The sequence below is a fragment of the Hemibagrus wyckioides genome, linkage group LG29, assembly GCF_019097595.1.
Source record: "Hemibagrus wyckioides isolate EC202008001 linkage group LG29, SWU_Hwy_1.0, whole genome shotgun sequence".
Lineage (NCBI taxonomy): Eukaryota > Metazoa > Chordata > Actinopteri > Siluriformes > Bagridae > Hemibagrus > Hemibagrus wyckioides.
The window spans coordinates 14,602,337-14,617,554 of NC_080738.1; the positions used below are offsets into that span (position 1 = coordinate 14,602,337).

Genomic DNA, 15,218 nt, shown 5'->3' on the forward strand with positions numbered 1-15,218 from the left:
AAGGCAAGGTTGGACAGGATTAGGAACGAGTACATCAGAGGGACGGCTCATGTCGGACGTTTGGGGGACGAAGTTAGGGAGGCCAGATTAAGATGGTTTGGACATGTTCAGAGGAGCGAGAGTGAGTATATCGGTAGGAGAATGTTGGACATGGAGCTGCCAGGCAGGAGGCAAAGAGGAAGGCCAAAGAGGAGGTGTATGGATGGAATACATGAGGATATGAAGCTAGTGTTGAAGATGCAGAAGTGGAGAGAGATGATTCACTGTGGCCACCCCTGAAGGGGAAAGCCGAAAGAGCTTTTAAGTAGAAAAAAATGCTGTTTAGAATTGTTTTTAAAAAATGTGATAGTGATTGTGTTTATAGATAGTTATTGTTAAGCAACAAATAGGGCTGGCTCAGTGGTAGGTTTCTCGCCCACCATGCGGAAGGCCCGGGTTCGATTTCCAGCCGGGGCCCAGACCCCAGCCACTGGATGCAGTGCCGGTCCCAAGCCCGGATAAAATGGGAGAGCAAACCTGTGCCAAGTTGTTGTGTGGACCAGTTGTACCTCACATACGTAGGGAGCCGCTGAAAGATCAACAACAACAATATTATTAAGCAACAAATATTAGGGGAAACAAAATATCTAAAAGCCTGGACAGGCCACGCCCACAACTGGTTTCTGCACCAGTATGGAAGGCGACATCTGCGATCTTCTAATGTGATGGCAGGGTTTCATTTCCCCTTTCCCACTTCTCATCAGTTTAAAATATATTTCCCTCACTTACGAACGGAGCGATAGCATAGCGGAAGATTTTCCCACAATCCCGTAGCCACAGTAGTGTGTCCGTGCCGTCGTGTCTAGCTTTTTTCCCCCCTTTGGGATTCCTTGCTTTTGCTCAGATTTTGCTTCTCTTGTGCAAATGCTTGTGAAATGTTCCTCCTCGCCCCACTCCCGACCAGTGTAAAGCCAGACGACTTTGCTTTCTTTTAGCTCAAAGGGGAGATTTACTTTCTTACCACCTAATAATTTGATCGCCTTGAACTCTCTTGAACGTGTCTTGTCTTCACTAGTCTTGTTTTAACTTCCTTTCTCTTGTTGTGAGCAGCACTGTGTGACGTTATATATAACCCATTTATTTCTTTATTGATTTTACATGTACGCCTTTTTTTTTTTTTTTTTATTCTGCTGTGCAATAGAGTCTTAAGAATTAACTGTACCAAGAAAAACAAACAAAAAAAAAAAAAAAGACATAAGGAATATAATCATATTTTCTATGCTGTCTTTCTTCTCTCCGTATTTTTTTAAATCTCCAGAGTCTTTTGGTAAGTGCGTAGCTCCTGAAGCACACATCACCCCCACTAATGTTTCATGTCTCTCAAACTCTTATTAAAATGCATGGCATGCATTTTACTAACAGTTAGCACAGATGTATAGCAGATGTATATAGCTGCACACACACACACACACACACACACACAGAATAATACAATCACACACACGCACCTGGTTAAGGACACACTAAAAAAAAAAAAACGAATTGTAATGAGCAAACGAGCCAAAGATTTTTTTCTGATGTGTCCCTCCATGTGTGGACGTCCCTTCTCTCACTGACTCAATTCCTTCACACCTTCCCCCTTTTCCTCTCCTCAGCACCATAGTGGTTTGTCCTATACACTTTTCTACCAGGTATTAATCAGAGGTTGTCCCAAATAGTAATAATAATAATAATAATAATGATCCTCCCTCTAAACAATGTCAAAATGGCACCTTCCTTTGTATTTAACCAGTGTAACACCTTCCAGTTGATAACCTACCTGTTTCTTTTTATTTTTGCCAATAGAGGATCTCTCTCTCTCTCTCTCTCTCTCTCTCTCTCTCTCTCTCCAGTACTTCCTTCTATTTTCTTTAACATACTCTATAAATAAACAAAACAAGCAAACAAACAGAAAAAGAAAAAGCTAATTTGATTCTTCTTCCAAAGCCCCCAGCCTCCTTCCTCTCGTACTAATGCTTCTTCTTTCCAATCTTATTTGCATTCATATTATCCACCCAGGTGGTACTCCAATACGAGGTAAGAGAGCTGAACCGAAGTTCACAGAATGAAAAACAAAACTTCATTCTCGCTGTCCTTCCATCCCGTCCGCCTCCATGTATATGTCTCGTCTCTTCATCCCAACGACACCCCCCCCCTCCCGTATCATCCCTTGCTCCTCCCCCCTCCCCCTTTCCCCTCCCCACAACAACAACAACCCTCTCCTAAAAAAAAAAAAAAAAAAAAAAACCCCACCATCCTCTTTCCGTTTCCTCTTTCCATCTGACCTTTGCGTATCTGCTTTCATATTTATTATTTTTTATTTTTTTTTCCCTTCTTCTTCTTCTTCTTCCTCCAATTAATAAATTGTGATATGCTTACTGTGACACAAAGAAGCATATCCAGTGGCGTTTTTTTTTTTTTTTTTCCTTTTCGTTTTCTTTTTCTTTCTTTCTTCTTCTTCTTTTTTTTTTTATTATTATTATTGCTTTTGTTCTGTCTTTCTTTTTGGCCATAGCGACTCATGTGTCCCTCTTTTTGTCCAACTAAAACAACCAAACATTTTTCCCCCCTTAGCTGTTCTTGCACACTCGTGCCATACGATGACGGACTCACGGACTCAACTTCTCGCCTCTCCTCTGCCACGAGAATTTTTTTTTATTTTTTTTTCAAGAAAAAAAATACTGTCTATTTATCTTTTTCAATTCTCTATGTGCTTTCCTCTACCTGTACCCTTCTCTTAAAAAAAAAAAAAAAAAAAGCCCAAACAACCACTTTTTTGATAAAGTTTCTCCGGTGCTTTTTTTCTTCTACCACCTATTTTTTTCCTTCTTACTTTTCTTGGGTTGAAGGCTTTCCTTTTTTGTTTTTGTTTTTTGTTTTTGTTTTTTAATTCTTCAGGGTTGGGGAAAAGCTAACAAAGGGTTTGGCAGAGCAAACTGAGGTGCCCGTTTTGTGATTTTTCTCGAGCAACTCAGGAGGTGGAGACGTGGTTTGATGCATATATATTTGAAAACAAACAAAAAAAAAAGTTTTTCCTTTGGTCATGTGACACCACACTGCTGATCCCATTGGTGGATTTTTATGGGTGTCATTTGTAGCTTTGAACAAGCTATGGCAGTGGTTGGTTGATTTCTTGTTGGCCATTTTGACCTGCATTTTGACCTCTAATGCACCTGCGTTTTATTTTTCAGCTAAGGGTTGTCAAAAAAAAAAAAAAAAGGTTGTAAGTTGCACTGACATACATTTCTTGACTTGCATGTCAATCATTTTGGGACAGAGGGTGATGTAATGGTCTGGATGATGATGAATCTCCTAATACGATTTTTTTCAAAGCCCAAGCAGCAAACAATCATTTTTTATTTTTTATTTTTGGTCGCAATCTGATTTTTTTTTGCTTCTTTTTGCGAGTCATGGGCCATCTTTGATCGATTCGAAACGTACGATTGGCTACGCCAAATTTTCCAAGTCAAATGTCTTCTTTTTTTGTTTTTTTGGACTGTCCTCCCTGGTTATGCTGCTTTTGTATACTGTAATCCTTTTTTTCGTTTGATCCATGCTGCCCTGAAGCAGTGTCATTCATCCTCTCCCATGCTGAACAGTCCTGTCAGGTGTTGTATATTGCAGGGCTCTATTCTGTCCCTTCGAATCTCAAATCCTATATATATATATATTTTTTTTTTCTTCTTCTTCTTCTTCTTCTTCTTCTACTACTACTTCTTCTTCAATTGTACTGGCAATGCTAGCAAATAGCATCCAAGTCATGTTAAAGCAAGAGCTAAAGTGCTTTAGAAACCCTGCAACATGTAGACTGTATGTTCTCCTTTTCCATCAATGTGATTTGTACAGTGTGTGTAAGAAGAGAATGATCAGTGCGTAATTTTTTTGTGTCGCCTCAAACGTCTACTGCAGTGCACAGTCTGGGAAAAATAAAAAATGAAAAAATCTAAACCTCAAATCGAAAAAAAAAAAAAAATGGAGCAAAATACTGTATATTACTAGGCATGTGCTGATATTACGGTTTCATAACACTGTCAAATCCCAAGCTTTTATTATTTAAAAATAATAATAAATAAATAAATAATAATATCCTTAGTCAAATTTATTCGTAACTTCTAGAATTGGATCTCACTGTTAAAATAAAAAATAAAAGTCTTTTTTTATAAAACAAGTGATTTATCAGCACATGCCAAAGCCTCCCTGTTGAACCTGGAACTCAAAAAGTAAAATTACTAAAAAAAAAAGAAAAAAGATTCAGCTGAAACGATGGAAGGCACTGCATTAGAAATGAGGCGATTGCTCATTTTTACAGCGAGCGTTTGAAAAGGTTTGTGACTTTTATTTTTGCTGTTTTATGTTTAATGGTTCAGCCTGAATCCAGCTGAAATCAGCAGGTGGCTGATTTAATGATTTAATGCATTCAGTCACCGCTTCAAGTGTTTTATTTATTTATTATTATTATTTTTTTTATTTATTAACATTGTACAAGAGCAGTTAGCTATTATGATTTGCATCTCTATCTATCTATCTATCTATCTATCTATCTATCTATCTATCTATCTATCTAGCTATCTATATATATATATATACTATTTTTTTTACAAAATACAGAAGCAATAATAATAATAATAATAATAATAATTATTAAAAATGTGCGAGCGAAAAAAAATTATATCGCCGATGCGACAGAAACAGGGATTGTCAAAGCGTTGCTTTGTTTAGCTACACTGTGAGATTTTTCACCTTAACACCCGAATCTGCCCCATACTCTCTCCCGCCATACAGGAGCACTCCAGATCGAACAGAGCGAGGAGTCTGACCAAGGAAAATACGAGTGTGTCGCGACTAATAACGACGGCACCCGCTACTCGGCTCCTGCAAACTTATATGTGCGAGGTAGGAAAGCTCACTGGGACACGTCTGTACTGGTTACAGGGCTAGTACTGGATTTATATTAATATATATATAGAGAGAGAGAAAATTCTAGCATATTGAACACAATGATCAGAATAAGGTCCAAAGTTTCCTGGCTACAAATGTTGTAAGTATGTTTGTTGCATTTGACTTTCCCTCCTTGATATGAACCTGTTTTGTTTTTCTTTGGTTTTCTGTTAATTCTCCTACTTTTAATGCCTACATGATTGCCTGGTGTGACACTAATGACACTCACCCCTAAGCTTGCAGCGGGTTTATGGGTTGTACCCATGTTTTATTTATTTATTTATTCCTACAGCACGCCAAATCCAACTCTCTCTATTCTTGCCCTTTCTACCAATATTAGAGGGAAAAAAATTAAAAACAAAATCTAAACTAAAAACTTTATTTTGACACGAAATGTACTTGAGTATAAGTAAGGAAGCAAAGTGAGCAAGAAATAAATAATAGATCTGCGTTCATTTTTTTCTTTTAACTTTTTCTCTTTTTTTTTTTTTTTTTTTTTGCTTTGCCTTAGCATTAAAACAAACTGAGTGAGAATTTTCAGAAAGCCAAAACGATCTATTGGCTTTGATTTATTTCATTCCGAGGATCTTATACGATATTTCGTAGATCATACAGTACATCTATATATAAGGACAAATGTTTCCTTTCAAGGGATATATATACATAAAAGACAGCAGTGTAAGACAGTCTAGTATATTTGAGCTTTATTATTTGGGGATTTATTTATTTATTTTGAAATCATTTGTAAAGAAAATATGTAAGGCAAAGATTCTTCTTATTTAATTCCATAAGAAATGTATTTATTTAATTTTTAAAAAACATTTTAAATTATTTCTCTGCAAAATAATTCTGATTTTAAATATAAATATAATTTTTAAAAATATTTTTCTTTTCTTTTTTTTAAATATATATATATATATATATATATATATATATATATATATATATATAATGTATTTTTTTCTATAAAATCTAATATGTAACTTACTGATGATGCTGTGTAATATTTTAACAAAAAGCAAGGCAGACTGTTTCTCTTTGCGCTGAAGTGCAGAAGTGTAGGAATCTCTTCGGCCTTCCTCTGACAGATACAGTGTATGAGCAGCAGTTGTACATGGCCTTTTTACTCTCTCTGTGTTTCCCCTGTTTTTTCTCCTTTTGTCATTTCATTGTGTCGCATCACAATTTCCTACATTCCCCAGAGCTGCGAGAAGGTTGGTGTGTTTTTTACTTTCTAATCATCTCATTGTACTGAACGCAAAGAACTGAAAATAAATCAAGTCTTGAATTGCAAATAGGGAACTGCCACCACAGCTGTCATCAATACAACTGAACTGAATGCACTTGTGTTGGTCGCTCTACTATTTTTATTTTATTTATTTTTTATCCTTTTCGGTTCCTTTTGTATTGTTATGTCACAGAGAACGGTCCACTTTATCCCTTGTTGTTGTTGTTTGTTGTGCTGAATGCACATGGCCTTGCCTATTATGGTTAACCGTCTAAAAACTGGCGCATGCGAAGAGAGGAATGTGTGTCGTTTTTCTTCCTGAATGCGGCTTCTGCATGATGAACAGGTGCTGATCCTCCTTTGGACCTCAACCCCTGCTAGCTTTAAGTCTTAACGTCTGTGTTCCTGCTTAGTACCTCAGATCAGATCAGCAACTCAACACAAATGATGCATCAGGACCCCGGACATGTTGTTACTGAAGATCGTGTCATATTAATTGCAAAAAAGCAAGCAAACCAATAAATAAATGAATGAATGAATGAATAAATAAATAAATAAATAAATAAAAAAAATGTAAATAAACAAATTCCTTAATTCATTAATTAAAAAAAATAAATAAAATAAAAACCCTGAAAGCTTGAATTTTAATCATATAAATCTTTTTCTTTCAGTAAATATTTAGTAAATTATCCTCTTAAATTTAGTATTAAGATTTTAAAATATAATTGATTTAAAAAAAAAGAATTTGGATCCATTTTCTTGGATAAGTATTCTTATAACAAAATAATAAATAAAAAAAATAATATAATAATATAATAAAAAAAAATATATATATATAAATATATATATATATATATATATATGTGTGTGTGTGTGTGTGTCTGTGTGTGTATATTCCATGAAGAAATCTAATTAAAACACAGAATAAATATAATAAATTCAACTTAAGAAAGATCTTATCTGTTCACTCATGGAATATCAGGAATTTCGTCAGGATGTTAAATCAATAAAATAACAATAAAAAAAGGATTTTTGGAAGGATTTTTCTCCTTCCAAAATGGAATACAGAAACATGATCTCATCAATTCATCAAGCAAGGAATGAAACCACCGCTAAACTATCCTAGACTCCACACCGCTCAGTACACTCCAATTGGTCTTTGGATAACGTCCCAACACAAATTGTGTTTTTTTCATCTTCTTCTTACGCTCTCTCACTCCGAGGACGCTTTAAAACCTCTGCCTCGTTTGTTTTAATGAAAACTGAAGGGCGGCGAATCTCAGCCAAGGCTCTAATCCACCGTGCCCAGATCTCTCTGCTCCTGGCTCCGTGAAGGATTTTCTCTCCCACACGCTTAATGGGCCACTAATGAAAGAATGATGTATGTCGAGCATCATCCGGCAGACTTGACAAATGTAATGGTATTCAAATGAACGGGATAACATTATGTCTTCCGGGAGCGGGCTTCAATAGAATATTAATTAAATATAATAGGAGCGAAAAGTTGTATTTAATAATGTAAGAATTCCTCTCCGGAGAAGCTCGGCGTCCTAAGCCGAATGAGCTTCATCAATTGTTGTAAGTTTTTATCTCTCTCTCGTTCCGTTTATCTTTCTCTTTTTCTCAAATCCAGTTTTATTCGTCCAACTCCTTCGCTCAACCATTCCAAAAATTGAAATAAGATATTTTTCCTTTTTATATACCAGCCATTGAAGTCCCTTTCCAAATATTCGTCGGAGTTCGTCCGCTAAGCCGATGCCATTTTAATTAAAAGTGATCTAGCGATGGGAGGATCTCATTCATATCCTGATGAGGCATTAAACTCTCCCACAACACAAGAGCAAACATTCCCGACATTCTCCCAGCACAGCGGCCTCGACAAAATAGAGGAGAAAGAATGACCTAAGTTATTTTTTTATGGAACAATTTGGAAAGATTTTACTGTGTACTAAGCAGAAACACTGATGAACTGTGTTTGATTTGAGTCCCCAAGTCTCCTGGCTTGTTCTGCCTGAGCGTCCCCTGTCGTCTGTGTTTGTAATGATGCTACCGGTCTCTCCTGAATGAGAAGCTCGAACCCACTTCCTGCCTCTGTCTGATTTCCTATCTTGCTTGTCTACTAGCTTCCCTTCTTGTTATCCTTCTCATAATGTTCCGAGCTTTGTCTGGCTCATTTTCACAGATAATCCTGTTAATTTCCTGTAACATGTCGCTTCACTCTTCTACTGTTTATTTTCGTCCTGTTTATTCGTCTCTCATTCTTCCTTTTCCGCCTATCTCTTCGTTTTTTCCTATAATTGTTTTTCTTGTTTACCTGTACGCCTGTGCCACCATTTTAATTTTTAATCTATGTCTATATTTTCTGTCACATATCCTTTCTTTCCAGACCGGCATCCACTTTCTTTAGTCTTAAGCATTCCCTTCCGTCTTTCTCCCCTTTCTTTTTATATGAAGTGTGTTACGTCTGTCTGATGTGGCAATGTGAGGCAGCACATTCCTTCACATCAAATGGAAGAACGCAGCATTGAGGTCGAGCATGCCATCGTGCCTCCAGTTCCCTCCCTGTGTTGTATTTTACACGTGCATTAGAATGGTACACTATGTGCATGACTTGAGTTTGTGAGAAATCTAGCCCACTGCTGAAACCCTGTTAGAAATGGACTTGTGTGTGTACGTGTTTGTGCCTTGACTTTTCCATCAGACCATCAGTGCTAGAGCTATTCAAGAATGGATCAAATAAAATCCAGACCTTCGTAATGAATATCGGATTTGTCCGTTGATAGATACAGACTGTTAAAATGTAAAAAAAAATAAACCATTACAGTGACTTTTAGACATGAGGCGATCTAGGAAAGACCACCAGATACTAGCAAAGAGATAATAGGACCAAAAATATTGCCTGAAGATTTTGTTTTTATGCCTATAAAATGAGCCATCAATTTTTAAGTAAATGTATTTTTATTTATTTTTAATTCTCACCTGAGCTTCCTGCAAAGAGCATATTGTTCAAAATCTCGCCAGATAAGTGAGATTTCCTCACCTAGGGAATGTCACAAATTGATTAAGTTGTTGTATATCATATTGAAATGGTTTGTAATAAGAGACTGCATATCTAAATGTCTGTGTTGCTTCTGGGCTGCATTCGAATTAAATATTTAGATTAAATTTGCTCCCTCGTCCCCCGGCGAAACATATGCCGGTTCAGGAAATCTAGTAGAAAATTACTACTATAAAAGTGTTTTCCTAGACCGCCACACGTATATGATAGTACTAAATAAGATTAGCATTGGTTTTTGAATGAAGTTTCTACCACATGTCACTTCAACTCCATCTGTTATCTTGCAGTTCGCCGGGTTCCACCACGTTTCTCGATACCGCCCACGGATAGTGAGATCATGCCAGGGGGCAGTGTGAACATCACCTGTGTGGCAGTGGGCTCACCCATGCCCTATGTCAAATGGATGCTGGGCTCGGAGGACTTGACCCCGGAGGACGACATGCCCATTGGGCGAAATGTCCTGGAGCTCACCAATGTTTACCAGTCAGCCAACTACACTTGCGTAGCCATGTCCACACTGGGTGTCATCGAAGCCGTGGCACAGATTACAGTCAAAGGTGACTGCCTTAAAACAATCCGCAATGTGTTAAAAAATACACCAAACATATGATCCTTTTAAACATTTAAAGCAGCTGTGATATTATGTCTCAAAACTCTGAAGTAGTCAAAACTATGTTTTCCAGTCAGGATGAAATTGCAGGACTTCTGGGCACTGTTTAGTCTGTGCAGTAGCCTTTGTTGCTTTACACAGATAAATAAGTTGCTTTGTGAAGTTCAAAATATTTATATTCATGCAAAGACTGACACATACCCACACGGCCAAACCGTCCTGCCACCAGACACAACAAAGCGGAGTTAGTCACAGTCTTTCCCGGGCTAGGAGTTATCTTCACGTTAATGGGTGATGGCCTCTGGAGAAACCACATCACCCCGTATCTGCTCCCTTACATTATACTCGCTGAAATAAACCCATAAATCACATCCAGTTCACTTTCTGTAGCCTCTTAAACAAAATCAGATACACGGCACACGTCTTCCAGAGGGACCTTGTCACCCCCTTTTTTTTCTCTCTTTTTTTTTTAAATATATCAGCAGGACTCTGCCAAGGCTTTGGGCCTTTTTTCTGTTTTACATTAGTTGGATGGTGTTCCAGAGCACTGCCTCTGTTTGTCTGGGGTGAAGGGTAACCTTCAGCTAGCACTGCTCCAGGAGCAAATACAAGCCTCATGAATGCTAATAACTGTGTCACCGTTCAACATGTTTAGCCTACAGATAGCTACCCAAGCCATTCTTTGTGCACAATTTAATGTAATTAGTCATAATCATAATCATAATTCGTTTAATTAAGCGATTTTTAGAATGTAAAGCGGAAAATATATTCATCTCTTGGTATTTTGTGGTGCCAAACTAGGAATGTTGTAGTTTTGCATGCACGTACAAATACTGTATATACAAATTCTATCTGTCTAAATTTTTAGCATTAGTGATCTGATTAATTAATTAATTAATTAGGTTTTTTTTTCCCCTTCTTGATCTGTATGGCCCAGTGTTACCTCCACAGATAAGATTCTGTTTTGGTGTTTGGAAATTTCCCAAAAGTACAGAAGTCTTGAATCAGTGTAGCTGGAGTTCTTGTGTCAGAGCTTTAACCCTTGAATCACTTTTACCTAAATGTCTAGAATTGATGTAAATGAATTTCTATAATCAATCTAGCTTTAGTCTAGTCTGAGAATCAGTCTGTCTGAAGTTCTAAAGTCACTAACTGGAGGTCTAGAACCAGTCTAATTGGAGTTCTAGTATCAATCCTGCTGTAATACCATAATGAATCCAACTGGAGGTCTAGGATGAGCCCTTAAACAAGGACCTCAGCACTTAACTGCTCTCGGTATTCTGCTTTATTTCTGCTAAATTGTATCAGTTAAATCCACATGAGTAAATATAAATCAGCCTTTTATTTTCATTCTAGCTCTACCCAAGCCACCAGGTGTTCCTGTGGTAACAGAACGCACAGCAACCAGCATCACCCTCACTTGGGACTCTGGGAACCCGGAGCCAGTTTCCTATTACATCATTCAACACAAGTCGAAATATTCAGAAGACTCCTATAAAGAGATCGATGGTGTAGCTACCACTCGCTACAGTGTGGGTGGCCTGAGTCCATACTCCGATTATGAATTCCGTGTGGTTGCGGTGAACAACATCGGTCGTGGACCCTCTAGCGAAGCAATAGAGGCCAAAACCGCTGAGCAGGCACCCAGCACAGCTCCTCGCCAAGTCCGAGGCCGCATGCTAAGCGCTACAACAGCTATTATACACTGGGAAGAACCTGAAGAGGCTAACGGTCAGATCATGGGCTACAGGGTGTACTACACCATGGATCCAAGCCAGCACGTCAATCAGTGGGAGAAACAGATTGTTCGGAATGCTAACTTTCTAACTATTCAGGGCTTGACGCCTAATAAGACTTATTATATCAAGGTTTTGGCATACACATCTGTAGGAGATGGACCTCTTTCATCTGACCTGCAGATCATAGCCAAGACTGGAGGTTTGTAGTGCCTTCTTTTTGTCTGGTCTTTTTTAACACTGATACTTGAAAATTATGGACCTTGTGACAGAACAATCAGAGAAATGTCAAGGCCATTTAGCATTTGAGATTTTTCTTTTTCTTTTTGTCTCTCTGACTTTCTCTCATACTGTCATTAGACATAATCTCTGGGGTCAGATAATTTTAGTGCTCAAAATTGACCTATCCCTTTATAAAACATGATGCTGTGAAATGGTGAAAACCTATGATGCATAGAAGCAAGAGCCTTTTTACCTCATAAAACTATATTCAGATAGACCCATATAGATCCATATACAGTTTTTCTTGACTCTCTTTGGGTCCTTTTTATTTTTTTGTCATCTAAGAGCGTATCTAGGATTTAAAGCAGCTGTGTTGATGTTGATGTTCAAAACTGTTCGATTTGTAGTTCCATCTCAGCCGACAGACTTCAAAGCTGAAGCCAAATCTGAGACGAGTATCCTGTTGTCATGGGTCGCTCCTCCACAGAGTGGACAGGACAGTCAAATCACTGGATACGAACTGCTTTACAAGAGAAAAGATGAGAAGGAGGAGGTGAGCTCTTGCTGGCGTGTTTCGTGTCTCGCCTAGCGATGACACGACTGGTTAGTGATATGATACTGGATGAGTGATCGGTCTGTGTTGCTTTGGTGGAAATGTGCTGACTGAATCAGTTCATCTCAAGGCTTGGGTTTGGTTTTTATTGGGGTTGAATATAATTACACAAGTACAGCAAAATGTGCGGCCAAGTATTATTGGCACCCTTCATGAAAATGAGCAAAAATGGACATCTAGGTTTTGGGCTGAAATATCATATCAATTTTTATAAGTCCTTAAACTGTAAAACTGAAAGGTTTTTTCTCATTGCTTTTTTTAAACCAATCCTACCGATGAGCTTCATGGATAAAACCATTTGTTTTCGGACTCATCTAACAAAAATACAGTAATATTTGTAATTCCAGTGACAATTAGACCGTCAGGAGTTGCATTTTTTCTGAGGTGTATCTCTAAAAATTGGTGCAAGTAATGTTTTTTTAATCCATCTTTGTTTATTAATATGTCCATTTGTGCTTTGACCAAAGACAACCTGAAAATAGTTGATAAGCCTTCATCCATGCTTATGCTGGAGTCCATGTTGCCAAATATGATGGTTTTGCTCCTGCAGAAACGTGTGAGCTTCGAACCCACCACCACCTACCTCCTGAAGGATCTGAGGCCCTTCACCACTTACACCTTCCAGCTGGCAGCCCGAAGCAGGCATGGCACTGGTGCCTACACCAATGAGATCTCAGCAGAAACACCTCAGACACGTAGGTCCTTTTCCGAACTCCTGTCTCCCCATGTAAAGCAGAAAGCCTTCCATTTTCCCAAACGTTCATCCGAGGTAGTTTTTTAGCTGAACTGTCAAAAAGGTTGAAAGGTCCAGATGAGAAGAAGGTTTTGGAAAATGGAACTGTTTAGAAAATCTCAGGCCTATATTTAAGGTTAAAGTGCCCATCCAAAGGGGAAATCTTGTATGAGCACTTAAACCAGGCAAATAGTCAGTGAGGTCAATCGACAAGGTTACACGGTTCAGTACATTGTATCTCTCAGACCTGACAAAAAGAGTTCAGGAGAGTAAGAAAATGTGGAATTAGCAATGCTGTTTCATAACGTACCAGTCTGGAACGTCTTTATGGGAAGAGCTGATATGCTGTGCCTTGTCTATTGATGTTGTTTGTCAGCCATAATTCTCCCCCCGTGTTTGCATTTGCACTTTTTACAAGTGACTTTTTTTTTTTTTGGAATTGTTCTTAGACAATAGCATCCTAACCAATTTGAGATCATGAAACACTGTAGAAAGCTCAAATGCAACTTTGAACAATTGAAGCAAAAGAAAGCTTTCATTCAATAACAGACCTCACATTTATCATTCATTTATTTAAATTGAGTTACAGCTAAATGTATGATTGGCACTTTTATCAAACTTCCCAAATTGAGCTTCGGCCCATTTGATGAGCACGCACTAAAAGCTCTGCCAGTGAAAGAAAAGAGACAGGAAAACTTAATTTTGTAAGTTTCACAGCTCGTTTTGTCTCGTAAAGACTATTTGAATAGATGTGAGGTCTTCTGAAGAAGTAATGAGGGTGTAGATCAGGTAAGTATCAGTCCAGCAGCCCAGTCTCTCAGATGTTGGGAAGTAAACTTGATGAGCCTGTTCTTTGGGAAGAGTAAGAAAGAGTCTGTCTGCATGCCACAGTCTAGAAGTTTAAACGTCATTCATGTTTTCTTGGATCAATCAGGCTTTTACCTCAAACCAACAGGCATCGGAAAGGTTGGTGAGCAATGCAACATTTTCGATTCTGCTAGAGCTGATGCATCAACCTTTACTTTTTTGGATTGATGGTAACTGCTTGGAGGGTATAATGCAGGGTTGGGCTTTATAGTCATGCTTAGATGGTTTGGACAGGTTTATTTTATAGATTTAGTAAGTGTTCAAGTAGATCCGAGCTTAAGTATTTAAAAACGGATATTTAGGTATATTAGTATAGTAGCATACGTAGCATAGTTAGCTTTACAAAGGTAGGTTCTGTGTTGTGAAGGTTTCTTTTTGCCCCTCTGGTCTCACCATGTGTGTTTTATGTTTGTAAATTTTTCTTTCGATCTTCATTAAGAAGTCTTTTATTATTATTATTATTATTATTATTATTATTATTATTATTATTATTATTATTATTTTGTGAAACCCATGGATAATCATTTATTTCAAAAACCTTTTTGTTGGTCTGTGTGATCCATCCTCATTTATTGTCCTTTTTATGTTTCCTTTTTCTTTTATGTTTGTTTTGTCCATCACCACCATCACCCTCACCACCACCACCACCATTTTATCCATTTCAATGATGACAAAATTTAAACAAAACAACAAATCGTGCTACCATAACCCCCACAATAAAACCTGGAACTGACCAAATCAATTACAACCAAACTCAAAACAACCCAAAACTCTGATCTTTCTGGAATGGATCCGCCTACCAGAACCCTCAGCCCCACCTCAGGAAGTTACATGTTTTAGTTCTAGTTCCACAAGTATCCTGGTAAGTTGGAAGCCACCTCCTGTGGAGCTGCAGAATGGGATCATTACCAAATACACCATTCAGTATGCTGCGACAGAGGGGGAAGACACCTCGTTACAGGAGATCAAGGAAATTCTACCCGAAAAGAGACAATACCTTCTGGAAAACTTGGAAAAATGGACGGAATACCGCGTGACTGTTACGGCTCATACAGATGTTGGAGCAGGGCCGGAAAGCCTACCACAACTCATCCGTACAGAGGAGGATGGTATGTTTTGCCAAAAAAGCTGTGCCCTTTTGCTATTCTCTCCCCATCCCTGAATCGTTTCTCACTCCTAAATCCTGCTTATGGCA

At 38.0% G+C, this 15,218-nt stretch overlaps 1 protein-coding gene across 33 annotated transcripts in view; it reads left to right on the forward strand.

The window, feature by feature from the left end:
* The window catches only part of LOC131349460 (receptor-type tyrosine-protein phosphatase delta-like), a 403,614-nt gene that overhangs the window by 329,593 nt on the left and 58,803 nt on the right, over positions 1-15,218 (forward strand). For 8 of the 33 annotated variants that reach the window (XM_058385154.1, XM_058385153.1, XM_058385162.1 and 5 more), the window contains 9 exons: positions 1,298-1,306; positions 2,038-2,055; positions 4,801-4,911; positions 6,159-6,170; positions 9,530-9,799; positions 11,209-11,790; positions 12,218-12,363; positions 12,974-13,118; positions 14,827-15,132. In XM_058385154.1, coding sequence (XP_058241137.1) covers positions 1,298-1,306; positions 2,038-2,055; positions 4,801-4,911; positions 6,159-6,170; positions 9,530-9,799; positions 11,209-11,790; positions 12,218-12,363; positions 12,974-13,118; positions 14,827-15,132 — 1,599 coding nt within the window. The remainder of the gene's footprint in view (positions 1-1,297; positions 1,307-2,037; positions 2,056-4,800; positions 4,912-6,158; positions 6,171-9,529; positions 9,800-11,208; positions 11,791-12,217; positions 12,364-12,973; positions 13,119-14,826; positions 15,133-15,218) is intronic. The other 25 variants (XM_058385172.1, XM_058385186.1, XM_058385182.1 and 22 more) reach the window with 11 other exon arrangements.